This window comes from Phodopus roborovskii, unplaced genomic scaffold (assembly GCF_943737965.1).
Source record: "Phodopus roborovskii unplaced genomic scaffold, PHOROB, whole genome shotgun sequence".
Classification (NCBI taxonomy): Eukaryota; Metazoa; Chordata; class Mammalia; order Rodentia; family Cricetidae; genus Phodopus; species Phodopus roborovskii.
The window spans coordinates 79,417,485-79,441,256 of NW_026126418.1; the positions used below are offsets into that span (position 1 = coordinate 79,417,485).

General features: G+C 38.9%; 1 protein-coding gene and 1 pseudogene across 1 annotated transcript in view; one reads left to right on the forward strand and one right to left on the reverse strand.

The window, feature by feature from the left end:
• Ppp6c (protein phosphatase 6 catalytic subunit) overlaps positions 1 to 23,772 on the reverse strand; it is a 33,012-nt gene that overhangs the window by 5,694 nt on the left and 3,546 nt on the right. The window contains exons 2-4 of the mRNA XM_051185386.1: positions 9,866 to 9,961; positions 4,748 to 4,813; positions 3,737 to 3,878 (exon numbers count right to left, since the gene is read on the reverse strand). Coding sequence (XP_051041343.1) covers positions 3,737 to 3,878; positions 4,748 to 4,813; positions 9,866 to 9,961 — 304 coding nt within the window. The remainder of the gene's footprint in view (positions 1 to 3,736; positions 3,879 to 4,747; positions 4,814 to 9,865; positions 9,962 to 23,772) is intronic.
• LOC127222867 (transmembrane emp24 domain-containing protein 5-like) lies at positions 16,084 to 16,733 on the forward strand (annotated as a pseudogene).

Here is a 23,772-nt window from a genome sequence, read left to right on the forward strand (position 1 = left end):
ATGCAATACCTAATTCGGTACCATTATCATTTTCTTCAGCCAAAGCACATTGAGTAAAAGGTCCCTTTCCCCCCCTTTATGCTCCTTTGTTGTGCATTGAAGAATGTGGTATAACTTATCTCTTAGACACACATTTTTGAGTATCCATAATCTAAAAGTCTAAAATTTAAAATGCTGCAAAAAGTTAAATTTTCTAAGCATCAAGATGATAGCATACTTGGCAAAGTCTACAATGACTTCAGTCAGAATGGAAACACACTAAAAATAAATACGGGAGGCTGAAAAATAACTGGGAGGTTGAAGTAATGGCTCAGTGGTTAAGAGGTATGGTAGCTTGAAGGTAACTGTCCCCATAAGCTCATAGGGAATGGCACTATTAGGAGGCATGGCTTTGTTGGAGTGGGTATGTTAGAGGTATGTTGGAGTGGCCTTGTTGGAGAAAGTTCATCACTGTGGAGTTGAGGTTTGGGGCCTCCTATACCAAAGCCACACACTGTGTCTCAATTCACTTCCTGTTGTTTGTGGGTGAAGATATAGGAATCGCAGTTCTTTCTCAAGCACTATGTCTGCTGCACGCCACCAGGTTACACCATGATGATAATGGACTAACCCTCTGGAAATGTAAGTCACCTCAATTAAATGATTTTCCTCTATAAGAGCTGCTGTGGTCATAGTCTCTTCATAGCAATAGAAACTCTAACTAAAAACATTTAATGCTCTTACAAAGGACCTGGTTTCAGTTCCCAGTACCCACATTGTGCTCAGACACTCATACTGATAAAATAAAAATGAATAAGTCTTTAAAATAAGTAAAAGCCAGTGGTGGTGGCACATGCCTCCAATTTCTATACTTGGGAGCAACAGGCAGATGGATTTCAAGGTGGCTGACACAGGGAAGTTTGAAGATAACAATATTAGGCTTGTCACCAAGCCCAATGATTTGAATTCAATTCCCAGAATCCACATGATTAAAGACAAGAACCAATTGTTGTTTGACCTTCACACATGGCCATGGCGCACACACATTTTAAAAGTTTATTTCCATATTCCTTTTAAAAAAAAATAAGCTGGACATGGTGGCACATGCCATGAGGCAAGTGAGTTCAAGGTCAATGTGGTCTACATAGAGTTTCAGGACAGTCCGGGTAGGTAGAGAAACCCTGACTCAAACAAAACAAAACAAACAAACAAACAAATGAATTGAACTAGACATGGGAATACACATCTATAACTTGGGAGGCTAAAGCAGGAAGCTGCATAATGAAACCCTATCTATAAATAGTTAAGTGAATAAATAAATGTTCAGCTAGCAATTGGGAGACTGATTCAGGAGAATTACTGAATTCTGAGGCTAACTTGAGACACATAGTGAATTCCAGGCCAACCCAAGCTACAGAATGAGATCCTGTCTCAAATAATGAAACAAATGTCTCCAATATCCCATTTGAATGCTCAGGTCCCTGACTCCAGCATTTAGAAGGTAAAGCTTGCAGGAAGATTGCCAGATGAATCCAAGGTCAGCCTGGGCTACACAGCAAACTCTAGCACATCCAGATGTATATAGCAAAATCCTGTCTCAAAATTCTAGAAACAAACACACACACACACACACACACACACAAAAAGAAAAAGAAAAAAGAAATGTTTGTGTTTGATAGTGTTTCAGATTTCAGAGTTAAGAGTGTAGCAAGAGTGTAGCTTAGTGGCAAAATGCTTACTTTATATGCCCTGGGCATGTATATAGCACATTAAAAACGAAACTATCACAAATCTGAAACTTCTGAGTGTCTTGGTGGTGTTCAAAATTTCAGACTTTACAGATGATTTGGGGTTGTGGAGTTTCAGATTATAGATACTGAATCTTTTACATTACTTTCAGAAATATATATTACATAAAATTATATTTTACATAATAAAATACATATATATAAATAAAACATAATGGTTTTAGATTTGTCTTACCCTCAAGAAATCTCATGTTTTTCCAAATACGCCAACTACCCACCCAAAAGCTAAACTACTTGGACCTAAGCATTTTGGACAAGGGACACTAGATCTATATATCATCCTGGCATAATGTGCAATACTCTCTGATGGCCACACATCAATAAAATCACTGAACAAAGCATTTTTCAGAATTTATATTAGTCTTGCTTCACTGAATTAACACCACAGTGTGCTACCCAAAATACTAATTATCTTGCAAAAGAACTAAACATTCAGTTGGGTACTGTGACACATGCCTGTAGTTTCAGCATTCCAGAGGCTGAGACAGAGAAACAGAAGCACATTTAAGGTCAGACCAGAACCACATAGCAAGACTATCTCGAAAACAACAGCAGCAACAACAAAAAGACAACTAAAAATAAAATGTCCAACGAGAAACAGACGGATTAATTATGGTACATCCATACATTGTGATATGATATAGCTACAGAACTGTAGGTGGTGATAGATGCCTAGAATCCCAGCACTCAGGAGACTGCCATAGGAGGATCATGTAATTAAGGCCAGCCAGGATGACAGTGAATTCTAGGCCTCTTTGGGTTTCTATGGAGACATCCTGTCAAAAACAAACAAAACAACAAACCAACCAAAAGACTGAGGCAGTAAAATGGCTAAGCATAAAACATAGCATTAAGGAAGGACTGGGGATATAGCTTACTAGTAGAGTGCTTGCCTACCATGCATAGGTTCTGAATTCAATCTCCAGTACTGATCTAAATAGAGGAGAGAATGGGAGTGGGAGATGGGAGGAGGGGGGAAGGCATGCACAGATAAAACCCCAGTCTTGAATGTGCATAACATCTACCCTCAGCAGACTCAACCTAGGGTCCTATGTCAACAGAATTTGATTGCGATGTTTGAAGCAAGATCCAACAATCTACATTAATTTTTTATATTATTATTATTTGGGGTTTTTGAAACAGGGTTTCTCTGTGTAGCCCTGGTTGTCCTAAAACTAGTTCTGTAGACCAGGCTCACCTCAAACTCACTTTGAACTCTGAGTCCCAGAACTCACCTACCTCTGCCTCCTAGTGCTGGGATTAAAGGTATGTGCTACTAACACTCAGCAAATAATCTATATTACTTCCCCCCCCCCCAAATTGAGATTAGAGAGAGAGAGAGAGATCAGCAGTTAAGATCTCTTGCTGTGGACTGAAGTTGAATTTCCAGTACCCTATCAGGCAACTTGCAACTGTCTGTAACTCTAGCTCCAGAGGAGCCAATGCCTCTGGACTTCCAAGAACACCTGAGCTCGCATGCATATACCCATATGCACACATACACAAATCTTTTAAAAAGTTTATTATATTTATTCATTCTGTGTGTATTGGGAGTTACACTGCAAAACCTATGTGTGGAGGTCAGAGTATAACGTTCAGGAGTAGGTTCTCTCTGTCCACCAAGTGGGCCCTGGTAAACAAACTTTGGCTATCAGGCTTAGCAGCAAGTAATTTTACCCACTGGGCCATCTCACAGACCCATAATCTGCATTTAAAAAAAGCATTCTAAAGTGGGAAAGTTAAGATTACATTTTTTTTCACATAGATTTAGAAAGATGTACACCAAAGCCTTAGTAGTAGTAAGCCTTTCAATATATGGCAAGATTTTCAGTTCACAGGGGAAAATGTGAAGTAGAAAACAAAACAAAACAATAAAAACAAAGTACACATACAATGTTTACCCCCCAAAAGTAAAATACCACTCAGAATCAGAGAAAAGAAGTTCTTACCATAAAATCCATACACCTGTGTTATCTGTCTACTCTCATGATTTCCTCTTAAAAGTGTAATACGATCAGGCCATTTAGCCTTTAGTGCAAGAAGATAAGTGAAGGTCTCCAAACTATAGTAACCTCTGTCTACAAAATCACCCTGTAAAGTAAAAGTTTACAGTTACAAACAATACAATAGCTGTACTAGCCCAAAAGAACAACAATAAAGAGCTATACATTGTTTTTTAAAAAATAATCTTAAAATTATTTAGAAACAGGATCTGTTTCTCTATAAGCATGAGAGGCTTGATTCCCTAATACCTGTATTAAAAAGGTGGCTGCACACACCCAAGCACTATGGGACTGAGAAAGGTGAAGCTTCAGTGAAACCTACTGAAATCAGAGTTTCTGGCTCAATGAGAGACTCTGTTCTCAAAGCAATAAAGATGGGGAGCAAGCCTGGATAGCCTGGGCTACCTAGCAAGCTTCAGGTCAGCCAGAACAACACAGTGAGACCCCCTCACAAAAACGAAAAACAAAACAAAACAACACTCATATATGTATAAAATACTATTTACATTTAAAATTAATCTCTGACTTGGGACAAGATTATACCAATATTCAGAAAATAGCTTTAAAAAATAGTAATATGGGGCTGGAAATATAGCTCTAAGAGGTTAAGCGCCTTGTTTGTTTTCCCAGAAAAAAAAAAAAAAAATTCCACCATAACAGCAAGTGTGTATTAGGAAAAAGTATCAAATACCAAACTATTCTTGCATGTTCTCATTCACTGACAGACTAAACCAGGGGTTCTATGTGGTTCTCTGCCATTACTGGCAGTTATAAATCAGTCCTATTTGAACAGTAAGTTTACAAACATAGCAATTATATATAAGTAGAAGACATGACAAAATATAGAAGAGTACAGACTGATGTTTTCATACACTTAAATTATTATAGGATCTGCATGTTATAAGCCAGAACCTTTTGATTTTAAATAAGCACTTGCCATTACTAGTGTTTACATACCATAAATATGTAGTTTGTGTCAGGAACCTGACCTCCAGTTCTGAACAGTTCACAAAGATCATAGAACTGTAAAAGAAAAGCAATATATGCTGATTACAAATTCCTGTGAAAGAGTTAAGATAAAGTGAGAATGATATATGTAAAGAAACAGTTAAAAAGACTTCAAATATTTAATTTGTAAGAAGAAATAAAATATAAGCAAAACTGTCAAGATTTAATCCCCAAATCTTAAAAGCTCTTATAGGTCTCCAAAAATTTAGTTCATGTTAAGGTAAAAACAAATAGGTGAACATTGGAGAGGTGCCTCAGAGGTTAAAAACTCTGGCTGCTTTTCTAGAGAACCTGATCTGATTTTAGCACTCACATGATTGCTCACAATCATTTGTAACTCCAGTCCCAGGGGATCTGACACTCTTCTGGCCTCTGTGGGCAATGCACACATGTAGTGCAGACATACATGCTGGTAAAATACCCATACACAAAACAAAGGAAAAATTATATGTAACATATTAAAATAAAAATAAGATTTTTAACATTTCCATTTTAAACCATTACATAGTAACATAAATATAACTTTTTTTGCTTTTTTAATTAATTTATTTTAACATTACAATCTCAGTTCCCCCTCCCTTCTTTCCTTCCAGTCCCTCCACTTCCCCCTCCTCCCATCTGCTCCACAGAGAGGGTAAGGCCTCCCCTAGGAAGTCTACTAAGTCTGTCCCATCATCTTTTTGATGCAGGATCAAGGCACCTCTCCAGCCCCACACCCCTGCATCTAGACTGGGCATGGTATTTCTCCATATAAAATGGGCTCCATTAAGTCAGTTTGCACAATAGTGTTAGGTCTTGGACCCACTGCCAGTGGCCTCATATAGGGAGTCTAGTTCAGTTTTATGCAGATTCCCTATTTGTCAGTAATCTCTCATTGGCTCAGGTCAACTGATTCTGTGGGTTTCTCCATCAGGTCTTGACTCCTTTGTTCATATTGTTGCTTCTCCCTCACTTTGATTGTATTGCAGGAACTTAGTCCATTGGTTAGTTGTGGGTTTCTGCATCTGTTTCCATCTGTTCTGGAAGAGGGTTCAAGCTTATTTGGAGTTAGGGATTGTAAGCTGGGTATCTTTTGCTTTATGTCTGGTATCCACTTATGAGTGAGTACATAACTATTTTTGTCTTTTTGGTTTGGGGCTATCCCACTTAGGATAGCTTTTTCTAGTTCTGCCCATTTGCCTGAGAACATAAATGTATCTTGATAAAAATAAACCATGTTTTTAAAAATAAAACTAAATGAATAAGAGAATAAGCAATGCTATATATTTTGGCAATTCTTTCCACATTTACTTCATTAGAAAATATCTGGAGGCCTATAATCTGTCTCCATACTGTTGGCATACATCAATTAAACTATACAATATCAGCTTTGTACAAACATACACAAAAGAGATTAATGGTTTGGGGAGGGTTTTGGGTTTTTTTATTTTAGTTTTTGTCTTTTGAGACAAGTTCTCACTATGTAAACAAGTTTGGCCTTAAACTTACAATAGGGTCCAGATTAGCCTTGAACTTGTAATTCCTACCTTTACTTCCCAAGGGCTGGGAGAAGTGTTTAACATTCTCACACAACTATGCATATTCTAAGACAAAATCCAGCAATGATTAATTCACAACATAAAATCTAAAACCGTATATGTGAATGAATCTAACATACCACAATATTGTCAGATTCCTGCTGCTTTGAGTAAATGATATGCCAGTCAAGGAATATGAAATGATACTTCTTTATAGGTCATAAAATATTTGTTAATATCATCACTCATCAGAAGTCTTTAAAAGCATCAGAAACAGCCAGGTATGGTAATATATTTCTTTAATCCCAACAAAGGCAGGTGGAGTTTAAGCCAGCTTGATTTACATAGAAAGTTCCAGGCCAGATGGAGCTATGTCACAGTTAAATTGAAACTTTCCCAAATCCAAATTTTTCAATAGTAAACTCAGATACTGTCACTGGCAACAAGTAATATCAATTGTTATCTTTGAAGTGACTAGCTTACTTCCTTCATCTTTGAAAATATCCAAGCCTAAGTAACGATGGTTTGCCAGTTTTCTCAAGTAAAAGCAATGTTGGATTTAAAAATAAAAATATTTATTGTTGTTTTCAAGACAGGGTTTCTCTGTATAGCCTTGGCTGTTCCTCTATAGACCAGGCTGGCCTTGAACTCACAGAGATCCACCTGCCTCTGCCTTTCCAGTGCTAGGATTAAAAGTTGTAGGTTGCAACTTGCAACGTGCGCAAGTTGAAGAGGTTTTTAAGTAGCTAGTATTTAGCCAGAGTCAAGTTATGTTGAGCCCTTAAGTCTATAATCTCTTCCTAGGTTATAATGTCAATGTTTCTCATCATGTTATTGCCAATATATTCATTTAGATTCAATTTAATCCTGAAATTAAAGAATGCAATTCTCATAGATTTTATTATTTTTTTCATGTTATAAAGCCCTTAGTCACAAGGTGTGGGGGCACACACCTGTTATCCCACCCCTACTAAGGCTGAGACAGAAGGATCTCAAGTTTCCAAGAGGGGCTGGAGAGATGGCTCAGCACTTAAGAGCACTGGATGCTCTTTCAGAAGATCTGGGTTCAGTTCCCAGCACACATACTATAGCTAACAACTATCTGTAACTCCAGTTATAAGGAATCCAACCCCTTCTTTCACCCTCCATAAGTACAAGGGATGCAGACAAAATACCCATACACTTAAAAGAAAAAAAAAAAAAAAAAAAAAAAAAAAAAAAAAACCACTAATAAAAAACCCCTCAAAATAAAAATAGAAGAAGTTCAAACTTATGATCTCTAGTACTTAGCAGCTAAGGCAGGGAAACTGACAAATTCAAGGTCAGTAGCTAGTATTCATAAGTTATAAAACAAAAATGTAAGGCCTTGATAATATAATCAATCCTTTAATTTTTTAATACAAACCTGGAAAAAATAACTTACTTAACATTTTAGACATATGTTGCTGGGTATGGTGGTACACAACTTTAATCCCAGCACTCAGGCAGACAGATCTCTCTGAGTTGGAGGATGCCTGGCCCACATAGGGAGTTCCAGTCCAACCAGAGTTATATACTGATACCCTGTCTCAAAAAACAAACAATAACGAGAGAAAAAAAGAGAGAGAAAGAGATACCATAAAAGAGGAAGCCATTATAGGTTTCAAGAGAAACTGACTCTAGAGAAATGTCCGGAGACCTACAAGACTGACCCCAACTAACAATTTGAGCAACAGTGGAAAGGCTACCATAAATACTCTTCCCTGATAGTGAGATTGATGACTAACTCATCCACCGTCATGAAACCCTCATCTAATAGCTGATGGAAGCAGAGGCAGACACCCACAGTTAAACACTGAGCCGAACTGGAATCCAGATGCAGAGAGGGAGGAAAAAAACCAGGCTGCAAAAACACAGAGAGAGAGCTGATCTGAACAAGGAGGAGCTAATGGGACCCCAGACTGATAGCTGGGAATCCAGCATTGGACAGACTCAGACCCCCTGGACATGGGCCTTAGATGGCCTGGCCAGTCTAAGGGACCTCTGACAACAGAACCAGGATGTATCCCTGATGCACAGAAAGACTTTGGGAGCACATTCCCCATGGAGGGATACTCCCTTAGCCTAGAGGCAGGAGGGAGGGCTTAGTCCCTACTCCAAATGACTTGACAGATTTTGATGACCCCTCCTGGAAGGCATCACTACCTGTGGAGTGGGGAAGGGGGATGGGAGGGTGGTTGTGGTGGGGCATGGGAGGGTGGGAGAGAGAGGGAACTGGGATCAATATGTAAGATAAGAAAAATATAAAAACATTTAAAAGAAATAAAAAAAATATAGAAAAATATGCTGATATTGCTTACATTAACAAACATTGTGTAACAAAATACAAATGTTAATTACATTGGGGGGTGAGTTACAAGGAAACTTAAATCCATTCTCTAAAGTTTATTCTACAGTCTACTAACAGAACAAAGATGACATCATAAGGCTTCTATTTAGAAGCTGGCTTTACAGATGACATTCAGGAAATGCTTGAAAAAGCAAAAAGCTTTGTAAGTAGCCAAAATGGTTATTTATGAAGCAGCATCTATTCAGGACCAATTTAGATACATTTCTGCTCCTATATACCATCACTTCAGGGAGGGAACTTCAGGGAGGCAGTCAGTCAATAGTATGGTAGAGCGATCACATCATATTCCAGGTCCTACAGTTCCAAATACACTGTCTGTACACAGTGGGCTATGAACAAGCTTTTCAGCTTTTAACTCCCAGTGACAAATTTCTACAAAGTCAGATAAAGTTAACAGAGAGACGGAACACTAACACTAACTAACAGTAGGGTCTAATGTTAAGGTGTGCCCTCTAGTCAGTGCTATGGAAGTCTTATAAACAAACAAAAGCCAGCTAGAGAAATGGCTCAGGAAGATCAGCACAAACTGATCTTCCTGAGAACCAGTGTTTAATTACTGGCACCCATATCAGGTTAGCTCACTACCACTTGCATTTCAGGAGATCCAACTCCTCTGGCTTTTATGGGTGCCTCCACTCACATGAATCTTATACAACACACACACTTAAAAATAATAAAATTAAAAAAAAAGTCAGTAGGTATTCCAGGTCCTGTAGTCCCAATTTAAAGAATAAACTAAATCTTTTTCATCTCATTCTATTGGTGACTTTCTATAAAATCTTGCAGTAATTTACTTTTCTGAGCTTTTGCTATTCTCATTCTCACTAAAGAAATGAGCAGATTCTAATAAGTCATTATGAATGAACAAGGAAAGCACTTAAAACAAAACCATCCCCTGCTAAGTATAATTTCTATGAGTGTCTATGAATACATCTTCCACCATCATGGACACCCTACACTGTTCCACAAAACACAGCAGTCTATACACTCTACAAATGGAATTCAAAGTTCATGAAATATTTTACTGCTTTTATTTGCCAGCCATGCATGGCATGAAGACTAATACACCTAATCACCAGCTGGATCTTATTTTATTTTGCAGTACATTAGAAACAAATGGATCACTGACTCTCCAAACCCTAAAACTCTTGTGAAATTTACCTGTCCATGTATGTCTCCACACACTGTTACTGGTGTTGACACTGGCTGAACATTTGACTCTTCCAAGAGTAGATCACAAACATAGTCACACAGCCGCTGAAAGGACAGAGGGAAGACAATGTCAACGTTTCCAACAATAGTAAAACTAATGGTCAAAAAAAAAAAAAAAAAAAAAAAAAAAAACAAAAACAAAAACAAAAAAAAAAAAAAAAAAAACCAAAAAAAAAAACCCCAAAAAAACAAAAAAAACAAGGACTAATATTTAGAAAAACTAAGTCTTCTTTAAAAAAATTATTTCATGTGCATGAATATTTTGCCTTGCATATGCTTGGTACCTAGGAAAGTCAGAAGAAAGCCGAAGATCCCCTGAAAGCAGAGCTAATACAAGCAGCTTTGTAGGTGCTATGAGCTAAACCAGGCTCTCTACAAGAGCAACATGCACTCTTAAACCACTGAGCCAACTTCTTAGCTTCCCCAACCTCAAGTCCTTCCTTTCTGATAGATAAGAAAATTGTAACATAGATTCAATCAATAATAAAAGTTTTTTTTTTTTTTTTAAACTAGCATCTAAAAGCACACACCTGGGGAGAAGACAGGACCCAGCCCAGTACCATATTAAGACTGAGCAGGATAAAAAGACCCATGTACCTGCCCACCCTGAGCAGCAAGGAGGAAATATGACCTGTGGGGTATGGGAGAGAGACAGAATTCACATCCCATGAAGACAGGCAGATCTGAAGAGATGAAGGCAGTGAGGATCAGGCTGATGTTGGGTGGCCTGTTTGCACCTGGGCCCATGCCTGGGTACAAGGCCCTACTGTAGCGGCTTTGTGTGTTTATGTCTTTGGCTCCTGTTACCACTGAAGGCTGAGAGGACAGGGCTACACAGAGTTGGCCCCACCCTTTACTGGCTGTAGCACTCAGGAGAGTGGGTCCTGCACTCTCACCTGGGCAGCACAATAGAGCTGACTCTGTTCATGGGGTGGATGGCTAGGGAGTAAGGGGGTGCAGGTGAGCTGGTCCTGAGGGCATGAGTGAGAGCTGGTTCTGCCCCCCTTGTCTGCCACATGATGGCATGGGTAAGGGAAAGATACCCTCCCCACCTGTGGCAGGTGGGTGAGCTGACTCAGCCTGTTTGACAGCTGCAGCACTAAGGAGAGCTGACCCTGTTAACAGGGGTATGGGTGAGCTGACCAGAGATCAAGATCTGAGTGTGAGTGTGGAAGATTTCCCTGCCTGCAGCAGACTCTGCTAGCTCTGCCCCTCATCAGCTGTAGCACTTGGGGAAGTTGTCCCTGCACCTTGCCTGGGCAACACAGTAGAGCTGGGTGTGTTAGGGTAGGTATGGGTGAATAGACCCTGAGGTCATGAAAACAGGAAAACTGGACCTTGTTGCTTATTGTATAGGCTAAACTGGGGGGGGGGGGCAGAGGGGGCCAGAACACTGAAGCTGAAGAATTCACCCTGGTAGGGAAGATGGGGAAAGAGCTGGTGGGTTGACCATCCCTGAAAACACCCAGGCCTATAAGTAGGAATATGAGATGGCTCACGCCAGCATCCATCCATCCCTCTGATCCTGATACAGAGGAATGGAGAAATGAATGGGATGGAGATGCATGATGTGAAAACCACAAGGAATCAATAAAAAGTTAGAAAAAAAAAAAAAAAGAAAAGAAAAGAAAAAAAAGCCCTCATCTGTAAACCCAACACTGTGGGAAGAAGCAGGAGGATTAGAAATTCAATGCCCCCCTCAGCCTGAAAGACCCCCACTATGCTTATTGCCTGTTTGAGCTGCTCTCATTAATTGCCAAGGTGAAGTTATGAGAAAAGTACAGGAGGGAACCAGGTGCTGCTCTCATCCAACGACAACCAGATATCTGTGGTCTGCAGCTTGGACTAAAGCAAGGTCAGCAGGACAGTGTCCAGTATGCTGAGATAGTCATAACTGAATTCTTTGTATTCTTTGTGCCCAACCCGAATAACCAACTGTTCTTGGTTAACTACAACTGCTACATTTAGATGAGACAATGAAATCCCTGTAACCATGCTTCTGCTTCTGTAAGCCTGCTTCTTGCCACCCCAACCCTATATAAACTGCCTGAGTTTTAACCTCGGCATGCTCAGTCCCCCGAAAGACTGAAGAGTCCACAAGTACCTGTGTAAACAATAAATAACCTCTTGCACTTGCATCCAGTGGTCTGGTCTCGTCTCTTGGGGGCAAGGGCCTTCCCCCTGATAGGCTCCAAACTCTTGGGGTCTCTTGGGGGTCTTGCAAGCCTACACAGAGAACTCCAGGCCAGCCTGTGATATACTAGTCCTACCTCCCACCTCCAAATTAAAAAAAAAAAAGTAAGTTAAAAGTCTGTACTCACTGTATGACTGAAGAGAATTGTACTAAGTTCATATAAAAATTGGGATCCATTTGTACAACACAAAATACTACTCTAGAATACTACTCTATCACTACACAAAAAACCTGAATTAATTTCAAGGGATTTACACTGTCAGAAAAAGTGTCTGAATACGCCATGATTCCATTTACGTACAATTCTTTTGTTTCTGTTGTTTGAGACAGGGTTCTACCTCAGACTGGCCTCAATTAGCTATGCACCAGACTATTATTATATGTGTATAGATGTTTTGCTTGCATGTATGTCTATGTATTATATGTATGCCTGGTGTCTGTGGAGGCCAGAAGAGGGCATCTGATCCCCTGGAACTGGAGTTATAGATGGTAGAGAACCACCATGAAGATAGCTGGGAATTGAACCCAGGTACTCTGGAAGAATAGTGAACATTCTTAATCATTGAACCATCTCTCTAGTCCTTACATAAAATTCTTTAATGGAAAAATTACAGAAATGAAGAACAGGGGCATAAAGATCAGGGGCTATAGAGTTGGTTCAACAAGTGAGGGCTCTTACCACCCAGCTTAACAACCCGAGTTCCATTCTTGTGATACATACAGTGAAGGGAGAGAACCAATTCCCAAAAGATGTCCTCTGATCTACACCTGCATGCCATGGTGCCTGCACCACCCCAACCCCCACATAAGTATATAATAAATAACTAAAAATGCAATTAGAAAAAATAGTCAGGTATGGTAGCACACACCTTTAATCTCAGCACTCCTGGGGCAGGTGCAGAAGGATCTCTGTAAGTTCCAGGACAGCCTGGTTTATACAGAGTCCCAGGCCAGTCAGGGCCATTGCCTTAGTTAAGGGTTTTATTGCTGTAAAGTGACACCATGTCCATAGCAACTCTTATAAGGAAAACATTTAATTAGGGTGGTTTGTTTACAGTTTCAGAGGTTCAGTCTATTATCATCATGATGGGAGCATGGCAGCCTGTAGGCAGATGTGGTATTGGAATAGTCCTAAATCTTGCAGGCAATATGAAGTCAACTGACTCAATGGGCAGTATTCTGAGCATAGGGATCCTCAAAGCCCACCCCCACAGTGGCCTACTTCCTCCAAAAAAGGCCTTCAACAAAGCTGTACCTCTAATAGTGCCACTTCCTATGAGATTATGGGGGCCAATTACATTCAAACTATCACAGCTATGTAGAGAGACCCTGTCTCAAAACAAAAGGAAAAAGCAAGCAAGCAAACAAAAGTCAGTGGTGTAGCTGCTGGGCTCCCAGGATCAGACAGCACTGGAGTGGACTGGTTTGTGGGGTCCACTGTAAAGCCTCACATTGATGACAGAACAGTAAAAAATGAGGTTAATGCAAAAAGGTTATCAAAACAGGAAATGGATCCACAGTCATTGCTAACCTGTGCCTATGTGGATCAGACAGGTATAGCTATTTTATTACAGGGACTTGCTGTGCTTGCAAAGGAAAGCCCACCAAATTCCATCAAGTTTCCAGCATTTGGCTGCCATTGTAGATTTACATGATTACAAGGTAGCTTTAATTGCCATGATTCTTCTCCCTACTCAGGAAGTCAAAGAACCTGCAGGACAGCAGAACTCATTTCTGGACTTGCAGAAGAAAATACCTTCCTCTACCCTGATCTCATTTAATCATTACATCTTTTAATGAACATACTTAATGAGTATCATTATACTCATTATACTTCTCAAAATTGTCTATTTTTTTTTCTTATTTTAGATTATCAATCCCAGTTCCCTGTCCCTCCCATGCCCCCCGACTCCTCTCCCATCCCATTCCCCCCTCACTGCATGGATTGCCTTCCAAGAGGGATCATCAAAATCTGTCAAGTCATTTGGAGTAGGGTCTAGACCCTCTGTCTATTAGTTTTTAAATTGCCTATTACTTTATTTTCAAAATAAACTGTTAAAATCTGAGTTGTATGACAGCTTACAATCTCATCTGTAATTCTAGTTCAGGGCCTCCTAGGGAACCAGGCATGTATGAGGTGCACAGACATACGTGAAGACAAAACACCCATATACACAAAATACAAATTTTTAAAGGCAATGAGAGGGACTGTGTAAGGACTGTTGGCACTACCTTAGGACTCAGTTCACTCACCATGAAAGGAAGCAGGTGAATCTGGCCTGTAAGAGAGCTGGGAGTGCTCCCTGTCAGCAGGTAGCCTCTCCAGAAGTTCTCCTACTGGCTGTGAAACATATCTGAATTTGGCATCTTTGTGATTGAAGGAGGATAGGAAATGGCTGTATATTAAATGCTGTGTGTCACCAGAGGTCTCTAGGATCATTAAATATGGCTTTACTGGAGGCAGGAAAGATGGCTCAGTGGATAAGGACACTTGCTACCAACACTAAAAGGCTTGAGCTTGATTCCCAGAACCCACATGGTGGAAGAGAACTGACTCTTGTAAGTTGTTCTCTTCACCATGATACATGTACACACAAAATAAAAATAAATTAATTTTAATTAGCCAGAAGTAGTGGTGACAGCACACGTTTTTAATTCCAGCGTTTGGGAGGCAGAGGCCAGCCTGGTCTACATAGTGACTTCTAGGTAGTCTAGGAGTACACAATAAGACCCTTTCTCAAAATACTAATAAAACAAGAGATGGCTTTGATGCCTCACAACTCTGTGTCAGTCTATGGGTAGAAGCTCACCTCTGAGGTACAGTTACAGGTATTTTGCTCCCAAGCAGCAGGAATAAGGAGAGTCTGATAAATAGGTTATCTCCTTTGCAGTTCTCCAACATGTTTTCTGTCTTTTATGTTCTTTTCATGAATCTAGGATTACCCTGGATTATTTTTGGTTTAAATTTTATATAATCCGATTTATGCACATAACTATGAATTCTGTTCTAACTGCAAGAAGGGGTATTTCTTACTGGAGGAAAGCATTGGGTGTAGAGTAGTTCTCTCATTTAAAACGTGTATGCACCCCTAGTCTGCAAATGGAGTTTGTTTGACTAACAGTTCTTTCAAGTCTAGAACAGCAAGTACAGCAACTGATTAAAGACAGAGGTTATTGAAGCAGAATGAACTGTGTTCTGATCTTGATCTCATTGCTGACACGACCCTATGACCTCTCTTAAGTACCTTAAGCTTATAGTGAGCTTTAAGCTTTTCAGAGATTAAAGGAAGAATAAACATTCTTTGGGGGCTTGTGATGTGGCTCAGAGGTTAAGAGTGCTGGCTGTCCTTCAAGAGGTCTGGGGTTCAATTCCCAACCATTACAGATGGCTCACCACCATCTGTAATGAGATCTGGTGCCCTTTTCTGGTCTGCAGGCATGCATGCACACAGAACATTGTATACACGATATGAAAACAAAACAAAACCCTTCATAAGTAAACATTTGGGCAAGGTCTACATGCATTGCAGAAGAAAAAAATGCAGAACAGGAAGAGCCTGAGTGAAGTGCTTTCCACTGTGGGCAACTTCAGTACTTTGCCACCTCTTGGGGGGGGGGGGAGGTTTCACATTTTAGAAAATAGAAGTGTGGAAAGTTCACTGCTTGCTGATGCTTAGTACACTAGACTGCACATGCCTCTTTTCATTAATATGGAAACCTAACATTTTAATTAACATAGTGATTTCCTTGGCAGGACTGGGTGGCAGGAGGACTTTAAACTAGCAAACTTATCTGTTGGGGGTTAAAAAAAAAAAAAAAAAAAAAACCCTTTAAAATTACCAGACTAGAACGGCAGCCCCGCCCTCACCCAGCCCAGTGGAGGACAGCAAGAGCCACATGGGCCGAAAGTTCCCTGGGGCTTCAGAGCAGAGGTGCTAGCACCCCACACGCCCATAACGCTGCTCCAATAGGGATGGGTGGCCAGATCTGGCTGCCTTTCCCAGTGTTCTTCCTGGCCGCTTTACCTCCAGCGCTGCTGCGCGGGGGGGGGGGGGAGGGCGGCGGGGGGGACGGGACGGGGACGGACGGGACGGGACCACGGGGGGGGGGACGGGCAGCAGCTGGCTTCAGGCCCTCTTTGGACAGAGACTTCACCTTCAAGCTTCTGGCAGGCCAGAAGGAGTGCTTCTACCAGCCTATGCCGCCCAAGGCCTCCTTGGAGATTGAGTACCAGGTTTTAGATGGAGCAGAATTAGATACTGATTTCTATCTTGCCTCACCAGAGGGCAAAGAAAAACAGATGGTGTTTAAACCATAGAGACCGAAGTTGGTGACTAAATGTTCTGCTTTGATAACACATTCAGCACCATTTCTGAGAAGGTAATTTTTTTTTTTAATTGATCCTGGATAACATGGGAGAGGAGGCTCAAGAACAAGAAGAATGGAAAAAATATATTACTGACACAGATGTGCTGGAGATGAAACTCGAGGACATCCTGGAATCCATCAAAAGCATCAAGTCCAGACTAAGCAAAAATGGCCACATATAAACACTGCTTAGAGCATTTGAAGCTCTGTGGTTAATTTGATGGTCATGGTGGTGGTGTCAGCTATTCAAGTTTATAGGCTATCTTCAAGATAAGATGAAAAGTAGAACTTAAAACTCCAATACAGATTACTTAACTTTGAAAAAACAAAAGAGGCAGAACATCCTAATACATTGTTACAGTCAAAAGCATTACTAGTCTTTTCCATAACATTTTCAGAAAATAAGTGTAAGATATGTAATATAAGAGAAGAATCCTTATTTTATGTCCAGATAACTTTATTAACCCAGTTATACACTTAAGTGTAAAACAGAATATCATATAAAATTTAGACTTAATTAGACTTAATTGAATGAAGCCATGTTACCTATTTTCCTAAGTTCAAAATATTTCCCAAATATCATATATGAATTACATGAATGAGCAATATTCTTAAACACATCACCACTTTGCTTTTTACCCAGAGCTTTCTTAGGTTAGAAATCATTTGAAAATTATATAATCGAGAACTAAATAGATCATTTTTTTTCTCTATTACATCTCTCCAAAAAAAGTAAACAGAAGTAAGTATACCACTGAAATTATATTTTTAAGATTTTTCTTTTTTTTCAAGACAGGGTTACTCTGTAGAGCCCTGGCTGTCCTGAAACTAGCTCTGTAGACCAGACTGGTTTCAAACTCAGATCTGCCTGCCTCTGCCTCTCAAGTGCTGAGATTGTTAGGAACTAGCAGCCAGCTGACCCCTGACCCCGACCATGGGCGGGACACTCATGGCTGTGTCATCACTATGTCAGCCTTACCTGGTGGCTCAAGCTTTACCTGGCTGCCAGAGGACTCAGTTATGCATGCGCAAGCCCCCTTTTAAAGCAAGGGCGCCAAATGCGCCCCTCTCTCTGGTTTCTCTCTTGCTCTCTCTTGTTCCCCCTCTTGCTCTCTCTCTGCTCCCCCCCTTGCTCTTTCTCTCTCTCTCCTGCTTTCGGTTGGCCACCAGCTAGCTACCCTCTCTTTCTCTCCCTTCTCTCAATAAACTCCACGTGGGCGCTGAGTCTCATGTTTGTGTTTCTTAGGCATTAGCTGTATCAAAAGAACAACAGAGATGAAAGACATACCACCACTGCCCCAGCTATTTTTAATAAAGATTTTTATAACCAAATATAATGTGAAACATATCCAAAAAGTAATAGTTTTTATACACTGTATCTACATTTCCAAAAGCTGACATTTTGATAATTAAAACTGGAAAGACACTCTTTCCTCATAGAAAAATTAGGCAATGTCTTTCTATTTGAAATAACATTACAAAGGTCTTCTTATGTGAAGATATATAAAGGGTAGTAGTTAATGTTTATAAATAGGATGCATTCTGTCTAGACATTAGCTAAGATTAAATTTGGGGTTAAATGAATGTATTTTTATATTACCCATCAAAAGTGTTTTATTGGTTTTTACACAGTTATTGTTTTTCATTGTTTTTTCTTTGTTTCCAGACAGGGTTTATCTGTGTAGCCCTGGCTGTCCTGGAACTCACTCTGTAGACCAGGCTGCCTATCTGCCTATCTCTGCCTCCCTAGTGCTGGGATAAAGGTGTGTGCTATCACCACCTGGCCAATAGCTAGCTATTGGCTTTGATAATACATTGTTACCAGCAGATGTGAGGTGAATAGATCTGACCTTAGCATAAATAAATAGCTCCTAAGTTCTCAAAAGCATCAGAACCATGAGGAAAAAGCAGAGATAAACTTGAGAATATCAAATACAAAAAGTTCACCCAAATAGAACCGTGACATTTGGAATTAGATGGGCTCTTCTTGCCACCCCAATTCTAATAGAAAACAGAGGAGAGTAATTTGACATGCACTGGAAGAAATTGTATTTCTCATAGTTTTTATCTTCTAGTTATTGTTTTGAATTATTAATGTTCAAGTAGATTTTATAAAATGCACATCCTACCATGAGATTTAGCACTGGGTATACATATCTATTATGGTTTTTATTATAACTTTCACAAAATTACCTATGATTACATACTGACTTTGAAGGATTGGAACAATCCCAAATTATAAACATACAAGATGGATATAAAAGCCAATACATATAAAATGCTCTGCCTTTCTAGTTTATTAGTCTGTAGTACAGACTTATTCAAGTATTAGTAATTTTAACTTCATCATGAAACAGAACTTAAGTTACACCCATTTATAATTATGATAACTGTATTGTCAACTAGAAATAATCCAGTAAAATCTGGGTATTGAACCCATCATATATATATATATATATATAATTTATGTGTATTATATGCCATAATTCCTATTGAGCAATAATGATCTTGCACTACCCTGCACAGACACACACAAATATGGTACCCAGAAAATACTTCATTTACAATTTATGCTTTAGAATAGCACAGAGATAGGGCCCTTGGGGTAAGACTAGAAATTTATTTTTCCCTATTCAGAGGCTTTTCAAAACATGAAATGAATGCCATTTATGATCAGTAACTGGCCAAGAAAATGCTCCAGTATTCTAAGCAAAGCTTCTATAGCACATGGAGAACAAAGGTCAATGAGACCACTACTAAAAAAGCCCCCTTTTCCATTTTATATACAAGAGAAGCCAGCTGGAGGTTCCCTAATTGATTAAGCAGAGTACACTTAGTCTCCTGCATCTTTTCTGTAAGATTGTGAGTAAGAATTCTACCTCTTAGATACAGCCGGTACTGTACTATATTCTTAATTCCTTACTAACACTGTATTTCTTATATCATCCTGTATGTATGTAATTTGTGCCACTGACTTTAAAATCAGTTACTTCCTGCCACTTAAATGGTAACAGTTTCTTTATTGGAAAAAGTAACTTAGGAATGTTAAAGATTTTATTTTTATAGACAAAAGTAAAAAGATATTAAGAACCATGTTGCCTGTATTAATCATAAAAAAGTAAAATTGTAAGCAAAAAACCAAAATGTTTATTTTTAAATGTGTATTATCTGTTTCATGAGCCTTTTGATGTTACTTTCTCAAGTATGCTAAAATCAAGTAAGCTATCATTTGATCTGATTTTTATCTTGTTCTTAATTGTATAAATTACTACAGTAGTTTTAAAATCGGAAGCGTAAAATCACCATTCTGAGTTGCATTTGGATTGTGTGCTCTTTCACAAGGTCAATAAACAAAAGGTAAATAAGTGTTTGAAACATTGTTGAAATAAACTATAAATCACAGTATACTTACATGTATCTATCACTAAACATTATATCTTAAAATTAACAAAAGCCAAGTCCCTGTAATTTTGTATCTCCAGTGAAAATTCTTTATCAGGAATTATAAAACATTAATTTAGCATGTAATTTTTTTCTTATGGAGTATAATACTGCAGTGTTCCTCAAATTGTGCTATTATTTGTGAAATGAGCAAGACACAATGTATACTAGGTTCTTTACAGCTAATAAAAGTTACCGTCAGAGAAAAAAATTTACCAGACTAATTTTGGAAAATACTGATATTAAGGTTATTGACACATCAGCTATTAAAGTATATTCTAAGGCTATTATAATTAAATTAGTCTGATAAAAGAGTGAAGTGATCAGTATAATAAAAGATTTTAAAAACAAATATAAGGTGGTGGTGAATGCCTTTAATGCCAGCACTTGGGAGGCAGAGGCAGGTGTAGTGATAAGCACCTTCAATCCCTGCACTTAGGAATTCAGAGGCAGATTGATTCCTGAGTCTGAGGCCAGTCTGGTCTATAAGAGCTAGTTCTAGGATAGCTGAGGTTACATAGAGAAACCCTGTCTCAAAAAACAAAACAAACAAACAAAACAAAAGTATGTAAAATACAAAAAGTTTAGAATATACTTAAGGCAGGGCTAATGATGTAGCTCATTCAGCAGAGTGTCTGCCAAATACATGCAAAGCCCTGTGTTTGATACTCAGTACCATATAAACTGGGCACAGTGGTGTGTTCTATAATCCCAGTGCTTTGCAGGGAATGAGAGGACTTCAAGGACATCTTCAACTATATAGTTGGGAGATCAACCTGGGCTATGTGAGACCTTGCCTCAAACAGACAAAAAAAAAAAAAAAAAAAAAAAAAAACTAAAATTAATGAATAAACAAAAACCACTGCTTGAGTAGTTGCTTTTAGTTTCAATTCTTCCTCTTCTATCTTTCTTTTCTTTTGAGACAGGGACTTTAGAGCCCTGGCTGTCCTATAAGTCCCTACGTAGACCAGGGTGGTCTTGAACTCACAGAAATCCACCTTCCTCTGCCTCCTGAGTGTTGGGATCAAAAATGTGCATCACCTGTTCAGTTTTAGTTTCATTTTCTAAAGTCACTAAATTAACTTTGGTGTGGGATTAAGACAGAATTTCCAATAATCTCTGAAACAGTTCTGTCATTCTGTAATATATAAATATATAGTGGCATTGTCATCATTATAAAATCAAGATATTCATCAATGTTTAAAATGTTGTCTTACAGTATCAAATATTCAGCCAAGACTTATAAACAAACTTACAAACAAGCACATCTGTTTTACCAGTATGTAAATTTCCTTCCATTTTAATAAGTGGTAAAATTACATGGTCACCAAATAACTTATTACTATTGGTAGCAGTAGTAGTAATTTTGGTTTTTTGAGACAGAGTTTCTCTATGTAGTTCTGGCTGTCTTGGAACTCGCTCTGTAAACCAGGCTGGCCTCAAACTCAGGGAATTAACCTGCCTCTGAATTCCTGAGTGCAGGGATTGAAGGTGCTTATCACTACACTGGCCTGGCTTCCAAGGATTTATTTTTAAAGTGATTTTAAAAGTAATTTTTTATAATTATGAGTAAAAGTGTCTGACTTATAAACTTATAGACTTGTATACCCAGGGTTTCATAAAACTCTTGGACAAAAAAGGGTTTGTAAGTGAAAAAGTTTAAAAAGCCCTGACCTAGGGAGGCCTGTTTTCACCAGCCTCATACTACCCTCCTTTTCTATTTTTTTTCCTCCAAAATTATACTTTAATGCCATGCGATCAATCTGTAGTAACATGTTTTCATTATCGAATAAAGCTTCTATGGAGCATGTGACTGTGTAAAGTATCAACAAGACACACAAGATACTGTGATCAGCTTTTAGGTAGGACCTAAGAGAGGAATTCTTCTGTTCTCTCTATCAAGGGCAGTGATTTCTTACAATCTGGTTTTTACAATCTTAAAACACTTTAGTTATAAAATTAGTCAGCTTCTAGAGTACTTAAGTGTCTAATCTTTAGGAAACAACCTGCTCATTTCTGTTTTTATTTTACATAACCACACAGATATATATATATCTTTCACTGCTGGCTCCATCTTAACTTATTTTTTAACTTGTTTTTCCTTTACTATATTTTACTGCTCTATTGATCACATCTTTGGAAACACATCTGCTATTCTTTTTGTAACAAACCAGTTATCATTTAATAAACATTTTGAAATGGATCATATTCCTAAGTGGAATCCTGAAAGGATCCATGGTTCTAACATTCTAATATGCCAGATTTTATGCCCAACTGAGGCTGGCTCTCCTAGTCTGTAACAACTCCTTAACTGTTGGTCCACACTGCCTGCACCATAAACTAAAGAACATCAACCAAGAAACCTTGTCAATCTTAAAGGCTCAGTGCCTGAAGAAGGCATGTCACCCAACCCAGGTATGCTAAATAGAGTACAATTGTAACTGCTTCCTATGAATGCTAGTTCTAAATGAGCACTTAGACAGCAATGTCCTTAAGCTACAGCACTGCTTTTCATCTCTTTGATTCATCAGGAACTTACAGATAGGGATATGGCTCAGTGACAGAAAACTGCCTAACAATCAAGAGGCCCTGGATTCTATCTCTAGTGCAACAAAGCAGAACAAATAACAGAAGTAGCATAATAAGTTCCTATCAAATACTCACAAAATAAAAGTCTATGAAACTTCAATATATACCCTTTGCAGGTCAGCAACTGCACCTGCAGTGGCCTCACAGAGCCCAGGCACACTGTGGACAAGACAGCCTTCAGAGCTTTGTTTAGTGTTTTGTTTGTAGAAAACATGGGTTTTTTTTACTGTTCAAAATGGTCACAATCTAAAAAATAGATTTTCAAATTCAGGGCAAATTATGTTCCTCTTCCTATCATGTTCAGTCAGTTCTTAATCCTAAGGTAATAACAGATTCATGGCCTCACTTTCAGAAGATCTTATTTCTCTTCTCTACTTCTTCCTCAAAATACATATTCATTGTCTCCCATTCTCCTTGTTCACTCTTGATCCTCAAATTTATTGTTCTTTTTTGTTTGTCAGAGATAGGGTCTCACTTGACTCAGGTTCTTTATGTAGCTGAAGGAGACCTTGAACATGTGACCCCCCCCCCCCCTGCCTTCTAGGTGCTGGTATTACAGATCTTTGCCATTACACCTGTTTTTACAAGACTTATGTCCCATTCCAGTCCAAGATCCACAATGTTGCTAGAATATTATTTCTAAAACTTCCCTTTTACTGCCCTTAGAAATCCCTCAAGAGGCCAGGTGGTGCATCCTGTAATCCCAGCATTTGGGAGAAAGAGGCCGGTGGATCTCTCTGAGTTTGAGGCCAGCATGGTCTACAGAGTGAGTTCTAGGACAGCCAAGGGCTAAACAAAGAAACACTGTCTTGGGGGGGGGGGGGGAATCAAAGCCAAAAAAACAAAAACAAAAACAAACAAACAAACAAAAAAGAAGGAAAGAAATCCCTCAAGAATTTCTTCAGAATAATCAGAAAAAATCCATTCAGACACCTTTTTCAAGATTTTGTCAGATTCTTACCACATGTAATAGCTAGCTATAGAGGTCCATACCTTTAATCATAACACTTAGCAGGCAGAGGCAAGCAGTTCAAGGCCAGCCTTGGCTACTTAGTAATTTCCAGGCCAGGCCAGGCAACACAGGGAGACCCTGTTTCAAAAATAAGAAAAGGAAGAATGTATCTCGGTAATAGTTTTCTCAGTTTTCTCTAAGTTGACTTTTCCTTTTAGTTAGTCACATATTAACAACATGTCAAAACTTACTTTTTTTTCTAGTATCCATAAACTTTTTTTTTTTGGTGGTGGTGGATGAGGTCCAGATTAA